General features: G+C 45.6%; 1 protein-coding gene across 4 annotated transcripts in view; it reads right to left on the bottom strand.

Annotated features, from left to right (window-relative positions):
- Positions 1–19,198, bottom strand: part of DDX43 (DEAD-box helicase 43) — a 263,226-nt gene that overhangs the window by 62,980 nt on the left and 181,048 nt on the right. For all 4 annotated transcript variants that reach the window (XM_040349947.1, XM_040349949.1, XM_040349950.1 and 1 more), the window contains one exon: positions 7,015–7,102. In XM_040349947.1, coding sequence (XP_040205881.1) covers positions 7,015–7,102 — 88 coding nt within the window. The remainder of the gene's footprint in view (positions 1–7,014; positions 7,103–19,198) is intronic.

Here is a 19,198-nt window from a genome sequence, read left to right as displayed (position 1 = left end):
GGAGGCAACCCTTTCAAGCCGTAGGCCTGAGTGATTAACTGCTTAATCCACCTAGAGATGGTGGACTTTGCAGCTGCCTGCCCCTTCTTGGGCCCATCCGGTAAAATGAACAACACATCCGTCTTCCGGATCTTCTCTGTAGCTTTAAGATAGGCCTTCATGGCCCTGACAATATCCAAGGTATGCAGCAACCCTTCCTTTCTGGAAGTAGGTTTAGGGAAGAAGGATGGTAATACCAAATCCTGGTTTAGATGAAAACTGGATATAACCTTCGGTAGGAAGGAAGGATGAGGGCGGAGAACGACCTTGTCCTTATGAAAAATAAGATATGGTTCCTTACAGGATAAGGCTGCCAGTTCCGATACTCTTCTGGCGGAAACTATGGCAACCAAAAATACTAACTTCCTTGTCAGTAAAACCAAAGGAATTTCAGCCAACGGCTCAAAAGGTTGTTTCTGTAAACTTGACAGAACAAGATTTAAATCCCACGGACAAAGCGGGGATTTAACTCGAGGTTTAATACGTAAGACCCCTTGAAGGAAGGTCTTAACCAGCGAGTGGGTGGCCAGCGGCCGCTGAAACCACACTGACAGAGCTGAAATCTGTCCCTTGATTGTGCTTAATGCCAATCCCTTATCCACTCCTAGCTGGAGAAAACTTAAAACTCTATCGATGGTAAACTTGCGAGAAAGCCATTGCTTGGACTCACACCAGCCTACATAGGCCTTCCAGACCCTGTAATAAATCACCCTAGAGACCGGTTTCCTGGCTCTGATTAGGGTAGAGATTACTTTCTGAGACAGACCTCTACCCCTGAGAATCAGGGATTCAGCTTCCAGGCCGTCAAATATAGATGCCGTAAGGCAGGGTGGAGGATCGGACCTTGCGATAGCAGGTCTGGCCGTAGAGGAAGAGTCCAAGGGTCTCCCACTACCATCTTTAGGATGAGTGAGTACCATGCCCTTCTGGGCCATGCTGGAGCTACCAGGATGACTGGTATGTGCTCCACCCTGATCCTGCGCAGCAGGCGGGGTAGTAACTGGAGCGGGGGAAACGCATAAAGAAGTTTGAACTGATGCCAAGGGCAAACCAGCGCATCGGTTCCGCAGGCCATCGGATCCCTTGAGCGGGATATGAACCTGTCTAGCTTCTTGTTGAGTCTCGATGCCATGACATCCACGTCCGGCACTCCCCATCTTTGGCAGAGTGCTTGAAAGATTTGTGGATGCAGAGACCATTCCCCCCGGCAATAGAGTCTGGCGGCTTAAGAAGTCCGCCTGAAAGTTGTCCACTCCTGGAATAAATATTGCCGATATGCAGGGCACATGAGCCTCTGCCCATAGGAGAATCAAGCTCACCTCTCTCTGAGCGGGCTTGACTCTTGTTCCCCCTTGGTGATTTATGTATGCCCACGGCCGTGGCATTGTCTGATTGAATTCTCACCGGAACCCCTGCAATTTTTGACGTCCAAGCCCTGAGGGCTAGTCGAGCAGCTCTGAGCTCCAAGATGTTGATGGGCAACAGCTTCTCTGGCTTTGCCCAAGTACCTTGGCGAATGCAACCATCCAAAATTGCTCCCCAGCCCGTCAGGCTGGCGTCTGTGGTCACTATCTTCCAGGCCACTGGGCTGAAAGATTTCCCCTTCAGTAGATTCTGAGGATCTAACCACCAACACAGACTTTGTCGGACTCTTGATGAGAGCGGCAACAGGATATCCAAGGCCTGTGGCCTTCTGCTCCATGCTGACAGGATGGCTGCCTGCAGGATGCGAGTGTGGCTCTGGGCGTATGGTACCACCTCGAATGTGGCCACCATCTTGCCTAGTAACCTCATACATAGGCGAATAGTCGGTTCTTTCTTGCTTAGAACCAGTAGGATTAATTCCTTGATGGCCTTGACCTTCATCAGAGGTAAAAACACTCTTTGTTGTTCTGTGTCTAATCTCATGCCGAGATATTCCAACTGCCTTGTGGGCTGGAATGCTGACTTTTCTCGATTTAGGACCCAGCCGAACCTCTCTAGGTATTGGACCGTGAGGGCCACTGCTCGCTCCAAGCTGGGAGACGAGTGATCTATGACTAGGAGGTCGTCCAGGTATGCTAGGATCGTGACCCCTTGGATCCTTAGTTTGGCTAGGATTGGAGCTAGGACCTTCGTGAACACCCGGGGGGCCGTAGCCAACCCGAAGGGAAGTGCCACGAATTGGAAATGACGCGAAGCCACCATGAAGCGTAGATATCTTTGATGTGGCTGAAAAATTGGAACATGAAGGTAGGCATCCTTTATGTCTATGGACGCCATGAAGTCGTCCTTTTGGAGTGTGGTAGCTGCTGACCGCACGGATTCCATCCGAAATGAACGGACCTTTAGGTATGCATTTACCACTTTAGGTCCAAAATTGGCCTGACATCTCCATTGGACTTTGGGATGATGAATAGGTTGAGTAGAAACCTAGCCCCTGTTCCAGGACTGGTACCTCTACTATTACTTCCTGGGAAAGTAGATGATTTAATGCCGACATTAATGCGGCTCCCTTCTCCGGATCGTTTGGAATCCTCGACTCCTGGAAGTGAGGAGGAGGAAACCTTCGGAAATCTAATTTGTAGCCCGTGCCACGGAAACCGTACCTACTTGTCGGGAATGCTGGCTTCCCAAACCTCTGAAAAGAGTCGCAGCCTTCCCCCCACCTTCGTGGGTGGGGGCGTCCCTTCATAAGGTCGGCTTGGGGCCTGGTTTTGCTGGTTTGCGAAACCACTGCCTTCTGCCTCTAGCAGCCTGTCCCTGCGACTTGCTGTTGAAGCCGAAGTTGGCTTTCGCAGGAGGGCCGTCGATACTGTTTGGCATTAGAGGGGCCCCTGCCCAGGGGAGTACTGTCGTTGAAACGCAGGCCCTGAAGCCTTTCTTTCTTAGTTGGGCAAAAGAGTACTTTTGCCGTTTGAAATGGTCTGAATGTATTTATCTAGGTCTTCTCCGAAGAGTCGTCCTCCATGGAAGGGGAACCCCTACCAGGAGCTTCTTGCATGGGGGCTCGGCCTCCCAGCTTTTTAACCATAAGAGTCTTCTCATAATGGATAAGGGATAACGATAAACGTGCCGCTTGCTGATAGAATCCTTAATCGCGTCTACCGTAAAGCATATGGCCCTAGGGGACATCCGAAAACTCTTCTGCCTGCTGGGCAGGAATAAGTTTAAGCATCTGCTTAATTTGATCCGATAATGCTTGAGCAACCCCAATCGCAGCCACAGCTGGCTGCACTACTGCCCCTGCAGTAGTGAAGGAGTTCTTAAGTAGTGCTTCCAAGCGTTATCAACCGGATCCTTGAACACCTGTATGTTTTTCTACAGGGCATGTTTAACGATCTGTTAACACATGAGATGGCTGCGTCCACTGCAGGAGTAGCCCATCACTTGGAAAATTTATCTTCCATAGGATATAGGACAGAGAATTTTTTAGGTGGTAAAAAGATTTTATCTGGCTTGCTCCAGTCTTGGAACAAAACTCCCTCTAGCAGAGGATGGATCGGAAACACTGCATTGCTTTGAGGGCGCCCTTAGTGAGCCCAAAGCGAAACCGTCGATACTTGGTAGATCTGGTACTGGCAAGTTTAAATGCACTATGGACCAAGTCCGTTAAGGCTTGGATCCACCAGCTCTCCCCTTGGGAGACTGCTCCAGACTCCTCTGTATCCTGGTCTTCGATCCCCGAACCTACTTGGTCCTTGTCCAAGAGGTCGTCCAATTCCTCTGAGGAAAGGACCTCCTCTTCTGAGGGTCCACGCTCGGGCGACAGAGATCTAATCCGCTTACTGCCCCGCATAGCTGTGGCTATCATTTTTTCCATTCTTTTCTCCATCTCTCTTAAAGAGGTGAGTAATACCTCGTCCGTGACCATCTTAGGGTTGGACTGACCCGTGCCAGCTCCAGCCCCAGATCCCGATGGCCCCAAGGCTCCCTCTGGGGAAAGCAGCGGCATAACTTTGTCCGAGACCTCAGACTCTCTGGGGGAAGCCCCACCTCTTGTACCCTCTGACCCGGATGCCATGGTACAATAGCGAGGTACACCTGCTAGCTTATTGGTACTTGGAACTATAAATAGTTAATTGCCCAAACACCTGTTTGGGGGATAAAAAATGCCTCCTCTACCCCTGATTTTGAATTTTTTTTTTTTTCAATTCTTTTCCTTTTTTTTTTTTTTCAAATCCAGGAAAGAAAAAGCATTCTGTCCCCCTGAGTAGTATTGCTAAGAAAACTATTGAGATGGAAAAGAACAGCCTATTTCTAGGCTTGAAAACAGTCTTCTGAAGACTGTAATATCCTTTCTGGCCACTGTGTGTCCTCGGCGCCCCGTGCTGCCACTCTGGTCTTTTCCTCCTCAGTTCCAATGTTAGAATGAGCTGTTGGAACGAAAAAGGAAGGGCCGCCCCTTCCTTAAGCAACTGACCCGCCCTTCCCCCCCTCAGCTAAACGGCGCGAATTGCGCCTATAACACGGGGACGCGCGCGCGCCCGCCGACAGGGGGGGGGGGGGGGTTGGGGGGAAGGGAGCCTCTCTGCTCCAATCCTGGAACCACGAGGAGGTCAGCGTTTTGCCTGCTTTGCAGGCTCTGAGGAGGAAGACCGATGGAGCATCGCCTGGAGGCTTGCAGGTCAGCATAGCTCTCTGACACACACATACACATTATATTACACAGGCCCCACTCAATGCTTTTCCAATACTACAAGGGAGGTCACTTCTTTTATGGGGAATAATACACATAGAGCCATCCTATCATTAAGATATGTGACTAGTTTGCCAGATGCAGCGCATAACTTTAGGCATGTCCCCTGTGACCCCCCAGAAAAAACTTGCTAAGAACCAAGTTCCGCAAGTTTTCCCCTCACTTACCTGCTCCATGCCGCAGGACTTTGCCAAGCAAGAGGCCCAATCTTCCCCCATCTCCGTGGGGATGTCTAGACCTTCAGGCCCTGGTTCCTATGAAGGATCCACTGTCCTGGGGCCCATATAGCACTCTGGCAACAGAAACATTAGGCCCCCAAAGGTTTCTAAGTTCTGGCCCAGGGTCCCAGCTCTCTAAAAAGAAAAGCATTATGGCTATACCCCAAGGGTTTGGGGTCCGGTTACTGACCACTTTAGCGCTGAGGCCTTTGGACAGAACCGGTTAGCTCACCTAATCCCAAGGATGCGGAGGCAAGCTAAACCATGACCAACACCTAAGACACTGGCGTAAAAACTGAGGTACTCCTCCTATGGGAGGGGGTTATATAGGGAGGGGCATTTCCTGTTTGAGATTGCCAGTGTCAACACCTGAAGGTACTCCATATAACCCATATAGTAATGAATATGCCGCTCTGTGTCCCGTGATGTACGATAAAGAAAACACCATACAGCAGCAAAACACCCGGGACCCCCGGGCAGGCCCCCCCGCGCACACATGGCAGCAAACAGCACCCCCGGAAGCAGACACAGCCCCCAGCAACTGGATGGAGCCCCCCCCCCCCCACCTCCCGGCCGACCCCACCACCCAGAACATGGGGAAAGGAGGGAGAGGGGAAAGCAGGGCGGACCCCCAATCGACCTCCCCAGCCGCATCACCCTGTCAAAGCAAGGGGACTGCTAGTTACCCGTCCTGCGACCACCGGCTGAAGGCACCACCAACGTCCGCGCTGTTACGGCATGGCTATCGGCCCAGCACACTGTGACACAGACAGAGCTTGGTCATATGTGTGCCCTGGAGCGTATAGCTCACCGGCCACCCCTGGAGCAACGGGTCATGTCGTGGACGGCCAGGCGTGTAGCTAAAAGGCAAGCAGGCGCTCGATGGCCGAACTGGGGGGACTACAAGGATCGAGGATCCAGCCTGTCACCCAGTCAGCAGTTGATTGTAGATCTCAGGATCCAAAAATGCAGGAAAAACACAAAAAATGCAAGAAAATTGCCCAAAAAAATCCCCAGAGGAGCCATGTCATTCTCCTTTGCCAGGCAGAAAAAAAAAACTGAGGCTGCAGAGCAGAGAGTGGGGGGATGTACCAGGGGGAACCGCCCCCTGTGAGGTACTGTACTTTGTGGAGTGTTTAACACTTAACATGCTGTTTTTCTGCCTAGTCAATCTCCTAGAAAGGAGGATAGTACCCTAAGGTCAAGATGCTGCTGTGTCCGTCCCTGAACGGACGAGAAATATATTTTTAACTTTTTGCTATAATAAATATCCCCCCCCTTTTTTCCCTCAGTTTAGGCCGATGCGTATTCTTCTACATATTTTTGGTAAAAAAAAATCCCAATAAGAGTATATTGATTGGTTTGCGCAAAAATTATAGCAGCTACAAAATAGGGGATAGATTTATAGCATTATTATTATTTTTTTTTTTTACTAGTAATGGTGTCGATCAGCGATTTTTATCGTAACTGATATTGTGGCAGACACTTGACACATTTTTGGGACATTATGTGTTAACACTAGGGGGCGATCAAGGGGTTGTGTTCCCTAGGGAGTGATTCTTACTGTGGGGGGGAGGGGACTGACTGGGGGAGGTGACTGATCGGTGTCCCTATGTACAAGGGACACACCATCGGTCTCCTCTCCCTGACAGGACGTTGATCTGTGTGTTTACGATCCACGGTCCTGCTCAGTTACTGGACAATCGCAGGTGCCGGGCACGTGCATCGGGTCCCCAGTGATGCGGCGGGAGCGCACCCCCCCTAGTGGCTTGTGAAGGCGCAATGTCATATGACGTCCGCCCAGAACAAGAGAGTCTTCCTCCCGCCATCATTTGAAGGTGGGCGGTGGACAGGAGGTTTAAAACAAAAAATATATATAATAATATTTTTACTATATTCGGACGGCAATCAGTGGGCAAATTCTATACAGTTAAACAAATCCGTTGCCTGCACTGATATCGGTCATGTGGAGGCACGTCAGAATGCTTAAGATTGCCAGATGTCCTTTATAAATTATTATTATTATTATTATTATTAGGAGTTACTTATTTTTGAGCCCTTATTAAGTCTACTACTTACAGCCAAATCAAGAGTTCCAACGTAAACCATCAATGGATCTTTCAAGTAAGTTCGGGCTAAACGGCGAACACCATCTGGCCAAGTGGCACTAAAAGGAGAGAAAAAAAAACATTAAGAGGTAACATATTGAATAGTATTAAATAGTCTGTGTGCTGCAGGATTGTATATTTCATGGATAACAGGTACAGACTGAACCTTTCCAACAGACTGCCAACAATTTAACTTTGTTAATTGGTTAGGTCTATCAAATTCATTCTTAACCATTTCAGTGTCTTGACGTGTTGCAGCGTCTTCACATATGCGCCGTCATTAACTTTGGCGCACGGTTATCCTCTCATGTCCGTGACTCAGCGGTGACAGACGTCGCCGGGTCGGAAGTAAACTATAAACGGCGGCATCACGCCGCTACAATCTGTCAGACATTCTGTGTGAGGGAGGTGATATCTCTCCTGCTTCTCGCCAATCCTTTTGTTCTCTCAATGCCAGCAAGTTTGTTCCTTTATACATTGATACAGGATTTGCTGTTTATTTTGCTTTGACCTTTAGAATGATGGGGATTCCCTCATAGTGATTATTCCATATACACATATATATATATATATATTTTTTTTTTTTTCAGATTGTGCACTGGGAGCATCAGCTCTTGGACCTGCCTGTTAAACTTTGAGTATAACCTTGTGGTATATATACACAGACGGTTTTACCGCTGAATATGAATTCCTTTGGCCAAATTTTGCTGGCTAGCAATTTATACCAGCAGGACTAGCAAGCTTGGAATTGATTCTATTCATTTCAGTGTCTAAGGTAACCATCCTCATTTGAACTTGTGTCAAAGGGCTTTTTTCTTTATTACATTTCCACGCAGTTGTGATTTTAAATATCTCTTGTTTTTCTTTAGGCAAAACTATCATTTTTAGTTTTCTTCTGCAAACACTGGGAGAATTTTTTAAACAATGGGTTGTTCTGTGCAAACATGGAACTTGTATTTCTTTATCTAAAATTCAAGTAATATATTGACTTAGAGCAGCTCGGGTAAGGTTCATGTCTCTCCCTGTACCCATATATTTTCTATGCGCTATAATTAACATATAATATATTCGTAGACTTTATATATGCCAATACATTTGTGTCACATGTTTTTTTTGTCGTCTATAGCATATAAAAGCGCCACACCGGAATCTCCTGAGTAAGCTCCTCTGAGCGAAACATGTTGAGAGTGGTAGTGTCTGTTAATTATGCCTCTATAGAACTGTGACTTTTGATATGGATGTAAAACTGTTCTCATGTTTTTTTTATCGTTGTAATAAAATGTATGCATACAATTTTATATGTTGTATTAGTGAGTCTCAACCTCCATACCCAACACCTTAAAAGTCCAGAGGTTTGTTACCTTCCCTTCTCCCTCCATTTTTGAAGCTACCTAGCAATTGTTTGGGAGTAACCAGAAACATAATTAAGGAGGTGGCTCTCTTTAAAGATGGAGTGCAGACACCAAATGGTGTATAGGTCTCAGAACACGATTTTAAAGGAGGGCACTGGTGAAGGGACGGCAAAAGGAAAGAGGCACTCGTTTCTGGAGGGTAGAAAATTAAAAAAAAGGGGAAAAATTAGCATCCAGGCAGGTGGAAGCAGAGGGAGAAGCACACAAGGAGGGACCTTTTAGTAAGGAATGAAGAGAAAAGGGGGAAGGTTCCAAGGAATGGTACTTGGCCATATAAGTCATGCCTGGTGGTAAATCCCTAAGGGAAGCAAAGGGCAAAATGTTGTGCCGGCCAGAAGAATATGGTAGGAAAAGCAAAGTTAGTTTCTTACCAGTAACTCCGTTTCCAGTAGTGTTTTAAAGGCAGCCCTTGAGAGATTGAGCTTCTCCTCCTCACAATCAGGAAACACATTGCCACTAATTTTCCTCCCTTTAAGAGGCGGTCCCTCAGGTTCCTGGTCAGTCATCCCCGAGAAGGCCAGAATCTGAAACTATATAGAATACACAACACATCCCCACAAGGTTAGACATTTTAGGGTGGGAACGTGCTGCCTTGGAAGACTACTGGAAACAGAGTTACCAGTAAGAAAAGAACTCTGCTTTTCCCCCAGTCGTATTCCAAGTCAGCCCTTGAGAGGATAACCAAGAACTCACCAGATCTAGGATGGGACAAGGGCTTGGAGGACTTTCCTACCAAAAGCCTGGTCCTGGCTGGAAATCAGATCCAGTCTGTAATGCTGAACGAAGGTCGAGAATCTTGACCAGGTTGCAGCTCTGCATATTTGTTCTGGAGTGGCTCCTGCCCTTTCTGCCCATGAGGCTGCTGAAGCCCTTGTAGACTGAGCTTTAAGTTCTTTTGGTGGTGTTTTTTCCATAACACTAACATTCTAAAATAGCTGCCTTGATCCATCTGGCAATTGTCTTTTTGGACGCTTGCTTGCCCTTCAGTTGGCCGGCGTACAAAATAAAAGCATCTGATGTTCTGAATTCATTGGTAATGTCTAAATATTGAAGAAAACACCTTTTGACATCCAGGAAACGTAATTCTTGTTCTTTGCCGTTTTTTGATGAACTGCAAAATGAAACAAACTATATCCTGGGATTTATGAAAAGTTGACGTCACTTTTGGAGTAAACCCCGGGATCTGTTTGAAGGACTATTCGATCGTCATAGATCTTCAAAAAAGGTTCTCTAATGCCGCGTACACACCATCACTTTATGTGATGAAAAAAAAACTGCTTTTTTAAAAACGTCAATTTAAATGACCGTGTGTGGGGGAAAAAGTCGTTTTATGTCTTGTGAAAAATGACAAAAAAAAAATTTTGTGTCGTTTTCAAAACATCGTTTTTTGTCACAAAAAATCACTGTGTAGCAAAAACGACGTTTAAAACAACGTTTTTAAACCCGCGCATGCTCAGAAGCTATATATGAATTGAGCTTCAATGGAAAAGAGTGGTGAACGTAACCTCGCTTTGCTAAAGCATTTTGAAAAAAAACGATGGTGTGTAGGCAACGTCGTTTTTGAAAATTAAGTTTCAAAAACTTTGCTTTTTTACTTCACAAAAAATGTCGTTTTTTTTCACCACATAAAGTGATGGTGTGTACGCGGCTTAACAGATAAAGCTTGTATTTCTCCTATCCTACGTGCCGTTGTGATGGCTACAAGAAAAACAAACTGGGCCAGATTCAGAACGGAGATACGACGGCGTATCTCCGGATACGCCGTCGTATCTCTGAGTGTGCGTGGTCGTATCTATGCGCCTGATTCAGAGAATCAGTTACGCATAGATTTCCCTAAGATCCGACCGGCGTAAGTGTCTTACACCATCGTATCTTAGGCTGCATATTTACGCTGGCCGCCAAGTGGGGCTTCCGTATAGTTACGCGATGAATATGCCAATTAGGTATTTACGCCGATTCAGAAACGTACGTCTGGCGTTTTTTTTTACGTCATTTACGTTAGGCTTTTTTCTGCGTAAAGTTACCCCTGCTATATGAGGCGTAGCTAATGTTAAGTATGGACGTCGTTCCCGCGTCAAATTTTGAAAATTTTACGTCGTTTGCGCAAGTCGTTCGCGAATAGGGCTGTGCGTAAGTTACGTTCACGTCTAAAGCAATGACGATTTGCGGCGTAATTGCGAGCATGCGTACTGGGATTTTTTCACGAACGGCGCATGCGCCGTTCGTAACATACGTCAATTACGCGGGGTCACCATTAATTTAAATAAAACACGCCCACATCATCCCCATTTGAATTAGGCAGGGCGCAAGTCCTTTCTGAATACGGAACTTGCGCCCTAAATTACGGCGGCGTAACGTATCTCAGAGTCAATAATCTTAAAGATGTCTCTTGCAGTGGCTCAAAGGGAGGTTTGATGATCCCCCCTGAGCACGACTGATAAATCCCATGTGGGACATTTTTTTTATTTTTTATATTTCGCCAATGCCCTGCAAAAAAACGAGAGACCAACGGGTGTCCTTTCCAGATACACTGGCAGCGCTGCAATCTGAACTTTCAGTGTACTGAGCGCTAGCCCTTTATCAGCGCCTTGCTGTAAAAACTCAAGGATAGTCGGTGTATCCATTTTCTGTCTGTTTTTCAGTGCACCAACTGTTAAATTTTCTCCAGATTTTTCAGGTAAATGGTTCTGGTGTTTGGCTTCCTGGTGCTCAGAAGCGTTGCCACTACGTTCTCAGAGTCCTTTTGATCTCAAGAGGTCCTCCTCAGTAACCAGGCCGCCCATTTTTCCTGTTTTCGCACTGTCAGGGGACCCTGTGAGCTAGAAGCCACGGCTCTTCTGCCGAGAGACTGAGTTGAGAGAACCAGGCTCTCTTGTGCCAGTATGGTGCAATTAGTATAAGTTGTCTGTTCCTGTAGAAACTTCTTTACCACCCGTGGAATCAGATGAATCGGAGGGAAGGCATAGCATATTTTGAAGTTCCAAGGATTCTGGAGAGCGTCTATCCCAAGAGGTTGGTCTTGCTGGTTTAGCAAGAAGAAACGCTTCACCTGAGCATTCTTCCAAGAGGCAAACAGATCTAGGTTTGGGACTCCCCAGCAGGCTGTAATTTCCTTAAACACCTCCAGGTGTAGTACCCATTCCTCTTGGGAGATCTCCTGGCAGCTGAGAAAGTCCGCCATTTAGTTGTCTTCTCCTTTTAGATGGACTGCTCCTAGTGACAGCAGGTTCCCTTTTGCCCACCAGCATATCTGATTGGAGATGTGCTTTTTGTGCCCCCTTGTTTGTTTACATAAGCCACTGCTGTGGCGTTGTCTGAAAGTATCAGGATGTGACGACGTCTCAGTTGGTTCTGAAAAAATTCTATGGCTTTGGCTATCGTCATGAGTTCTCTCCAATTTGAGGATGCTTTTGCTTCCTCAGGGGACCATCTCCTCTGAGCAGGTTGCCCTGCTAGGTGAGCTCCCTAACCCCAAATGCTTGCGTCTGTGGTCAATTTCTGGGAGATCTGAAATGACCAAGCCAGATCCCGATTTAGGTTTGTGTGGACCCTCCACCACCATAGTGACTTCTTTACCGATGTTGGGAGTATATTCCAGATCTCTGCCTTAGTTTTTTTAAGAGAAAAACTTGAAGCGGCCTTAGATGTAACTTTGCCCACTGGACTGCCGGTATTGATGTCAAACCCAGAACCGACATCAGCTCTCTGATAGTTATCGGTAGGTTGTTCTGTATAGAACTCACCCTCTTGATGAGATTTTGGATTTTCTCCTCTGGAAGAGATGTTTTCTGCTCTATGGAGTAGATACCCCAGGAACCGAATGTTCTGGGTGGGACAGAGGTTTGATTTTCCTAAGTTTAGAATCCACCGAAGAGACTTCAACCACAGTTGCGCTTCGTTGAGGTCCCTTACCAGCTGCGCTTCTGATGGCACTGCGAACAGTAGATTGTCTAGATATGGTATTACGGTCATCTTCAACCTTAGAGGGGCCAGAACCTCTGCCAACACCTTGGTAAATATCCTTGGTGATGAGGACAACCCAAACGGAGGAGCTCTGCTCTGGGAGTGGTATTCCTTTCCTTCTATCTCTACTGCTAACCTTAGATATCTCTGGGATTCTTCTCTGATGGAAATGTGAAGATATGCGTCCCTGAGATCCATGAATGTTTCTGGTTGCAAAATGTTTTTGACCGAAAATATGTACTCCATGCGGAATTTTTTGTATTGAATCGCTTGATTCAAGGGTTTGAGATTCAGTATCAATCGAAACTTCCCGGAAGGTTTCTTGAAAACGAAAATATGAGAGTAAAAACCCTTTCGTTTTTCCTTCTCTGGAACTGGGATAGGGACATTTTGGTCCACCATCTTCCCCAGCAACAGAGGAAGAGCTTTGGCTTTTTCTGAATCTCTGGGAAGTTGTTAATAGGAATCTCTCTGGAGGATGGCAATTGAATTCCAGGGAGTAGCCCTTTGCAATAAATTGATTGGCTGTTATCTTCTGCCACTGAGGTAGGAAGGTAGCCAGTCTTCCCCCTACTGGCACTTGGTTGTCACTGTTTGGTGGTTTGGTTAGCAGCGCCAAGTGGATTTCTGTTTGGTTTTCCTTTGTGACCCGTCCAGTTTTTCTTAGGGTACTCTTTCCTTTTTGGGGACGATCTCTTCGTCCACGAAAATAACTTTTTTGTGGAAATTTGTATTTTTCAGCAGGAAAGGTCTTATCTGCTGTTCTTTCCAGGGCCTCGTCTAGGCCTGAACCAAAAAAAATAAATCGCTTGTGAATGGTAGATTGCACAATCTAGTTTTGGATGCAGCATCACCTGTCCAGGTTTTAATCATACGTCTTGCTGCGACAGCTAGTCCACCGGACCTTGCTGCCAGTTTAACCGACTGCCTTGGAGAGTACTGGAAGAGTCTTCAGAATCTCCTCTCTAGGTGTCCCATTTTTGATATGATCTTGTAACTGGGATAACCAAAATTCCAGATTTCTTGCCACACAGTTGGTAGCTAGCGCTGGTTTTAGGCTGGCGACACTTGTCTCCCAGGCTCTTTTTAGGATATCACCCTTCTTATCCATAGCATCTTTTAAGTGTCCCATATCTTCAAAAGCTAATAAAGCATTTTTAGAGACTTTGGAAAGTCGTGCATCCAATTTCGGATTATTGTTCCACACTTCCTTTGGATCGTCACTAAAAGGAAATCGCTTTTTGCGACTAGCCGCAAAAAATGGTTTCTTCTCTGGATCTGTCCATTCGTTTTTCACGGTATGGGACATCACCTGATGAACTGGAAACACTTTGGAATTCTTCTTCCTCAGATCTTGGTACATCAGGTCATGTTTGGAAGGTTGTTCTTTTCCATGTTCAATCTCCAAAGTTTCATAAATGGCCCCAAGCAAATCATCCACATCCTCTAGCGATAATTTGTAATTGGGTCCCTTTCTTCACCCCCCTCCTCCTGTTCTGGGTCAGAGTTATTGCTGGCCATAACGCTAGCTGCGCTGCTGCCTGCTCGCTCCCTTACTGACTCATGCGACCCTGATGTGACTTCCGATCTGGGTGAGAATATGGGAGAGGGACTTCCATAAGGGACTGTTGGAGGTTTGACCTGTGATACATTTTTTTTTTTTACTCAATACATTTTTATTGAAAGATATTGTAACATACATACATGCTTGCACAAGCAGAAAACATTTTCTGTATAATGTTTAACAGTTGCTAGTAGGAGTGTTCAACAGTTTCCAAAAATCTACTGCTTAATGAGAGACAGAGTAAGAAGAATTCAACAGAACAAGCATTTCACAGTAGCGCCTATACCAGTGCCTATGCGGAGACGTTCGGTACATGCAACAGAGTAGTGGCTAGAGCGCTGGGTACGAGAGTCAAACTATCAATATAACTAAACATAGTACTTGGATAGTGATAGGTTATCGTAAGCGTTTTTCTTGAGGGTGAGGAGAAGGGCTCCCTCCCCGGGCACCCCTTCCGGGAACCATTCTGTGCCCAGGGTAGATACCTCCCCCTCTACCCTACATCTATCTCCAAGGCTCAAAGAGAGCCCAGGGGGAACTAGGGGTATGTTCCTGAGCCGCGTCAGTTGTCACTAAAATGAATCAGTCATAGAGAGGAAGTAAGCGTATTTTCTAAGCCCGAGGATCTTACTGTGATGCATTTTTTGAGATCCTTAAAGGTGTTGGCCATCTCATCTCTTACGGATTCAAAAACTTTTGCATACACATCGTCTGATTGTTTTTTAACCAGCATGTCAATGCAGACTTGGCATAGCAGTTCTGTGTACTCCGACGCTAACTTGTTAGCACATTTCGCACACTGCTTTTTGGGATTGGGCTTTGGCTCTTTAGACGGTTTCATCTGCCAAAAGATAAAAAACACACAGGGGCCCCATGGCAGTGAGACTACAGCACACTCCACTATACAATACTATAGTGCACACCCAGTGACACTAGTAACCCTGTAAGCCCCAGCTAAGCTAGTGACCACCACCATCTAGCTGCTGTCCCATACAAAGAATACAAAGGTCACCCACTGGTGCCTACCTTTATCCTGCTGGTGCTTTCGCCTCCTGGAGCCTGGGCCGATGGAATTTCGTCCTCATCTAGCATCCTGGCTTGCTATGGCGTCCTTGCTGTCATCTGCAGCTTTGTCCACGCTATTAGCGCCAGCTGGCCGTTTGAATTTCCCGGGCCTTTAAGGGGATTGGACCAGCTTCCCCGGCGCACGCCGATGACATCATCCCGCCCCGGAAGTGATGCGCCGCATCTTCTGGGTCAAGCGGCGTTCAGACGTGGGTACACGCCCCCCCCGCTGACACCGCCAAGGGAACGGCGAAATGGCACCTATCTCCTCGCCTGGGCACAGAGGAAATCCAAACCCGGGACACCTCTTGCACGCAGCCCAAGAAGGGTTGCCCGTGGCCACGATAAAATCGACCTCCTTTACCGCATAACAGCGGAGCAGATGAGTCTACTGACCCCCTGCCGCTCTGAGGCTCCACCGCTTTCTGTGCAATGCTGTGCCTCCAACTGTACCAAAAGCTGCCTCAGTAGACCCGTCAGCCCATGAGAGTTGGAGCCCCTCCTGGTCCTCTGGCAACATGTCTCCTCTGGATGGAGGAAACACCAAGACTGAACAGGGACCTGAGGGACCGCCTCTTAAAGGGAGGAAAATTAGTGGCAATGTGTTTCCTGATTGTGAGGAGGAGCTCCATCTCTCAAGGGCTGACTTGGAAGAGGACTGGGGGAAAATGTAGGTGGTTTTAAGGGACAACAGGAAACATTTTGGTGGTAAGAACATCAGCTTTCAGACTTAACTGTCCCCAAGTGGAAGAGGAGTCCAAGGAAGGTAATCACTGCTGATGGGAATAAAAGGAGAACTGAATCGTATGAGGATTCCCCCACAGCAGGGAATCTGTTTAAAAGGGTTAGAGCCCAGGATGGCCATGAGGTCCTATAGGAGTCCCAGCTGGTAACAAGAAGAGTTCTCTGTACCAGAAAGTTGCACAAGGAGAGCAAAGTGTTGAGAAATAGGAAGAGGGTGTATAACAGGGGTCTCCAAAATTTCTAAACAAAGGGCCAGTTTATAGTCCTTCAGACTTTAGGGGGGACAGACTAGAGCCATTGGGAGTAGAAAATGTCCAGGTTTCCAGTGGGAGTAAATAATACCATATCTTTGGTGACAGTGGGAGGACTAGAGGCCCATCGTTGGTGTCAATGGAAAGAATTGATGATGTCCGTTGGAGGAATAGTGCCCCATTGGTGTCAGCAACAAGAATTATGCCCAATTGGAGTTAGATGGAATAGTGCCCCAAGGGCCGCATTAAGGCAAGCAAAGGGCCGCATCCGGCCCCAGGGCCGCAGTTTGGAGACCCATGGTGTATAAGGATGACCAGTTGCTACAGAAATGCAATTTAAATGCCAGAAGACCAAGCAGAGCTCTTTGACTCTCATAGGAAGCTTACTTCATACATACACTGTATATTCTTGTATTATAGTGCACTCTTGCAGGTAGTCCTTTTATCCCTGTTTAGGTGTTTTTATGTTTGTCGATAATAAAATAACCCCTTGGATTCAAGCATACACAAATACACCGAGCATACACTCGACTGGGCTTTTTTCCCCCATGGGGCCGCATTTTTGCATATCTGTCTTTGTGCTGGGATCGTGCCACATGGTGTGCTCCCTATGTGGCTATGCACACAAACAATCAGAGGCATAAGCATCTAGGGGCAGTAGAAAAAAACCCTGCTAAACTCTGTAACAAGCTGTTAGCATGGTAGTAGTATGGAAGGCAGCAGCTGTCTATTAGACAATAGAATTTAGTTGCTTGGAGGCCTGTAGCCACAAACAGAGGAATTTAACTGGTTATCCAGGGGTTGAGCAAAAAATTCTCAATATTTCAGCACCATAGTGAATGGAAGTAGTCAATCACATCAGTAAGAGAAGGTCTCAATGGATAAGGGAACAGGAGGGGAAAATAACCGGCAAACTTACTGCCCTAACTAGATGGGAAGACACCAATGGCATCAGAGATTTGGATGAAAATGTTCAGGGTTCTTTGTAAGTTTAACTATAATTCAGACAAATGGCTGTGTCAGAGGGGACCTCATGGGAAGCCAGACTATTAAAATAGTTCATACTAGGGAAGCATCAGCAAAGGGGTATGAGCCTTCCAGGACAAGAGTTCTTGCGTAGGCGTTAGTGAGCCCTGAAATCTTTTTCTGAGTAGGATAGGAGGCAAACACCCATTAAATAATAAAGTGACAATGGGCTTTAAAAAAAAAAAAAAAAAAAAAAAAAATAATAATAATAATAATAATAATAATAATAATAATAATATTCGATCTTTCTTTAGTGAGTACAGAACTAGAGTGGAAAGGAGAAGACCACAAACAATAATAATTGCACATCTCCTGGAAAAGGTAAAGGGAGATGGCTGGATAAGTGTTAGCAGACACCATAGCCTCCATAAGAGAGGTCAAACCTTTAGTATGAGGAAGACTAGCAGCTCTGGTAGGTCTAGAAAGGTTTTCCACGACCGGAAGGACATGCAGTAGAAGAGGATAGGGCAAATGGATGAAATCCATACAATAGGAGATACACAATGCGGAGTGAATTGGGAGGCTGTAAAATAGGGCCTGAACCTGCTCCCATCGGTAGCTTCCTTAGCCACTTGCAGACTGCGCTATAGCAAGATAGCGGCTACAGTGCCGTCGGTCAGTTTTGGGAGGGCGTCATATGACATCCTCCCGCGATTGCTCTCGCGGCACACTCTGATAACTATGTGTCCTCTGGAAATAGAGGATCACAGATCGGGGTAAAGAGCCAATCAGCGGATCTTTACCACACGTTCAGCTGTGTCCAATCACAGCTGATGACTATGTAAACACACTTGCTGGTTATCGGCATTCCTTTGCTCACGCGATGTCACAGCGTGAGGAGAGGAGAGAGTCGGTAACTGGCTAGTGTGAAAGGGGACATCAGCACTGAAAATCAGGGCACCAGAGGTGAATACATTTTACACAAACAGAGGTTTCTTTTGGTGATAAGTACTGCCTGAACGTGTAATTGTCATTCAAAATGCAACACCACTGAATGGGGGTAAAAGTGCCCAGTAGGCAAGTGGTTAATGTATTTACGGAAGGACTTAAAGAAAAGCATGTACAAAAGGCATCTTTCCCACTATGGATCAGTTACCGAGGTTTAAAGCCAGAGGATTGTGCCGATATGCACAAAAAAGATCTAACAAATCAGGTTCTTCATGGCATTCACACAAAATATTAGCTTCAAGGTAAGATTATGCCGCCCGCTGCATGCAGATATACATCTGCAGCATGGCACGTGCAGGCAAAAAGGAGAATATATATATATATATATATATATATATATATATATATATATATATATATAAACACACACACACATATACACACACACACACACACACACACACATATATATATATATATATATATATGCCGAAAAAACGAATCGATTAATCGACAACTAATTGATTATGAAATTAATCGATTACAATTTTCATAATCGATTGATCGGCCAGTAACATAATGGGGTTAAAAAAACTAAAAATTGCCCTTTGTAGTACAAAAAAAGCAAATCGCTACTGTAAATATTACTTTCACTGTCCCACAGTAAAAAAATTAACCCCTTACAGTAGCGATCATTTGCTCTTTTTGTACTTATTTTGTTTTTTTAACCCCATTATATTACTAAACATCTCAGGCCTGGGTCACACCTCTGGTTTTTGGTGCTTTTTGCAGAAACACACTACAGTTTATTTACCTATGTTTTCCTATGAGACACGTTCACATCCATGATTTTTTTTTCAGCTGCTGCGTATTTGGAAAGGGCAAGGACGTTTTAACGCAAAACAGTGCTATTTATTTTTTTTGGTTCAATATACTTCAATTGAGAAGCTGCAGAAAAGCATGTAATGTGTTTTTGCGGCAATTTTTTTTTTTTTTTTTTAAGGCCATTATCCGATTAATCGTAACAATCGATTAGGAAAATAATCGTTAGTTGCAGTATGTATGTATGTATGTATGTATGTATGTATGTATGTATGGTATATATATATATATATATATATATATATATATATATATATATATATATATATATATATTACACACACAAATATATATATATATATATATATATATATATATATATACACATACATACATACACACACACATATATATATACTG

This window comes from Rana temporaria, chromosome 4 (assembly GCF_905171775.1).
Source record: "Rana temporaria chromosome 4, aRanTem1.1, whole genome shotgun sequence".
Classification (NCBI taxonomy): Eukaryota; Metazoa; Chordata; class Amphibia; order Anura; family Ranidae; genus Rana; species Rana temporaria.
This window is presented reverse-complemented; position numbering and strand designations above follow the sequence as displayed.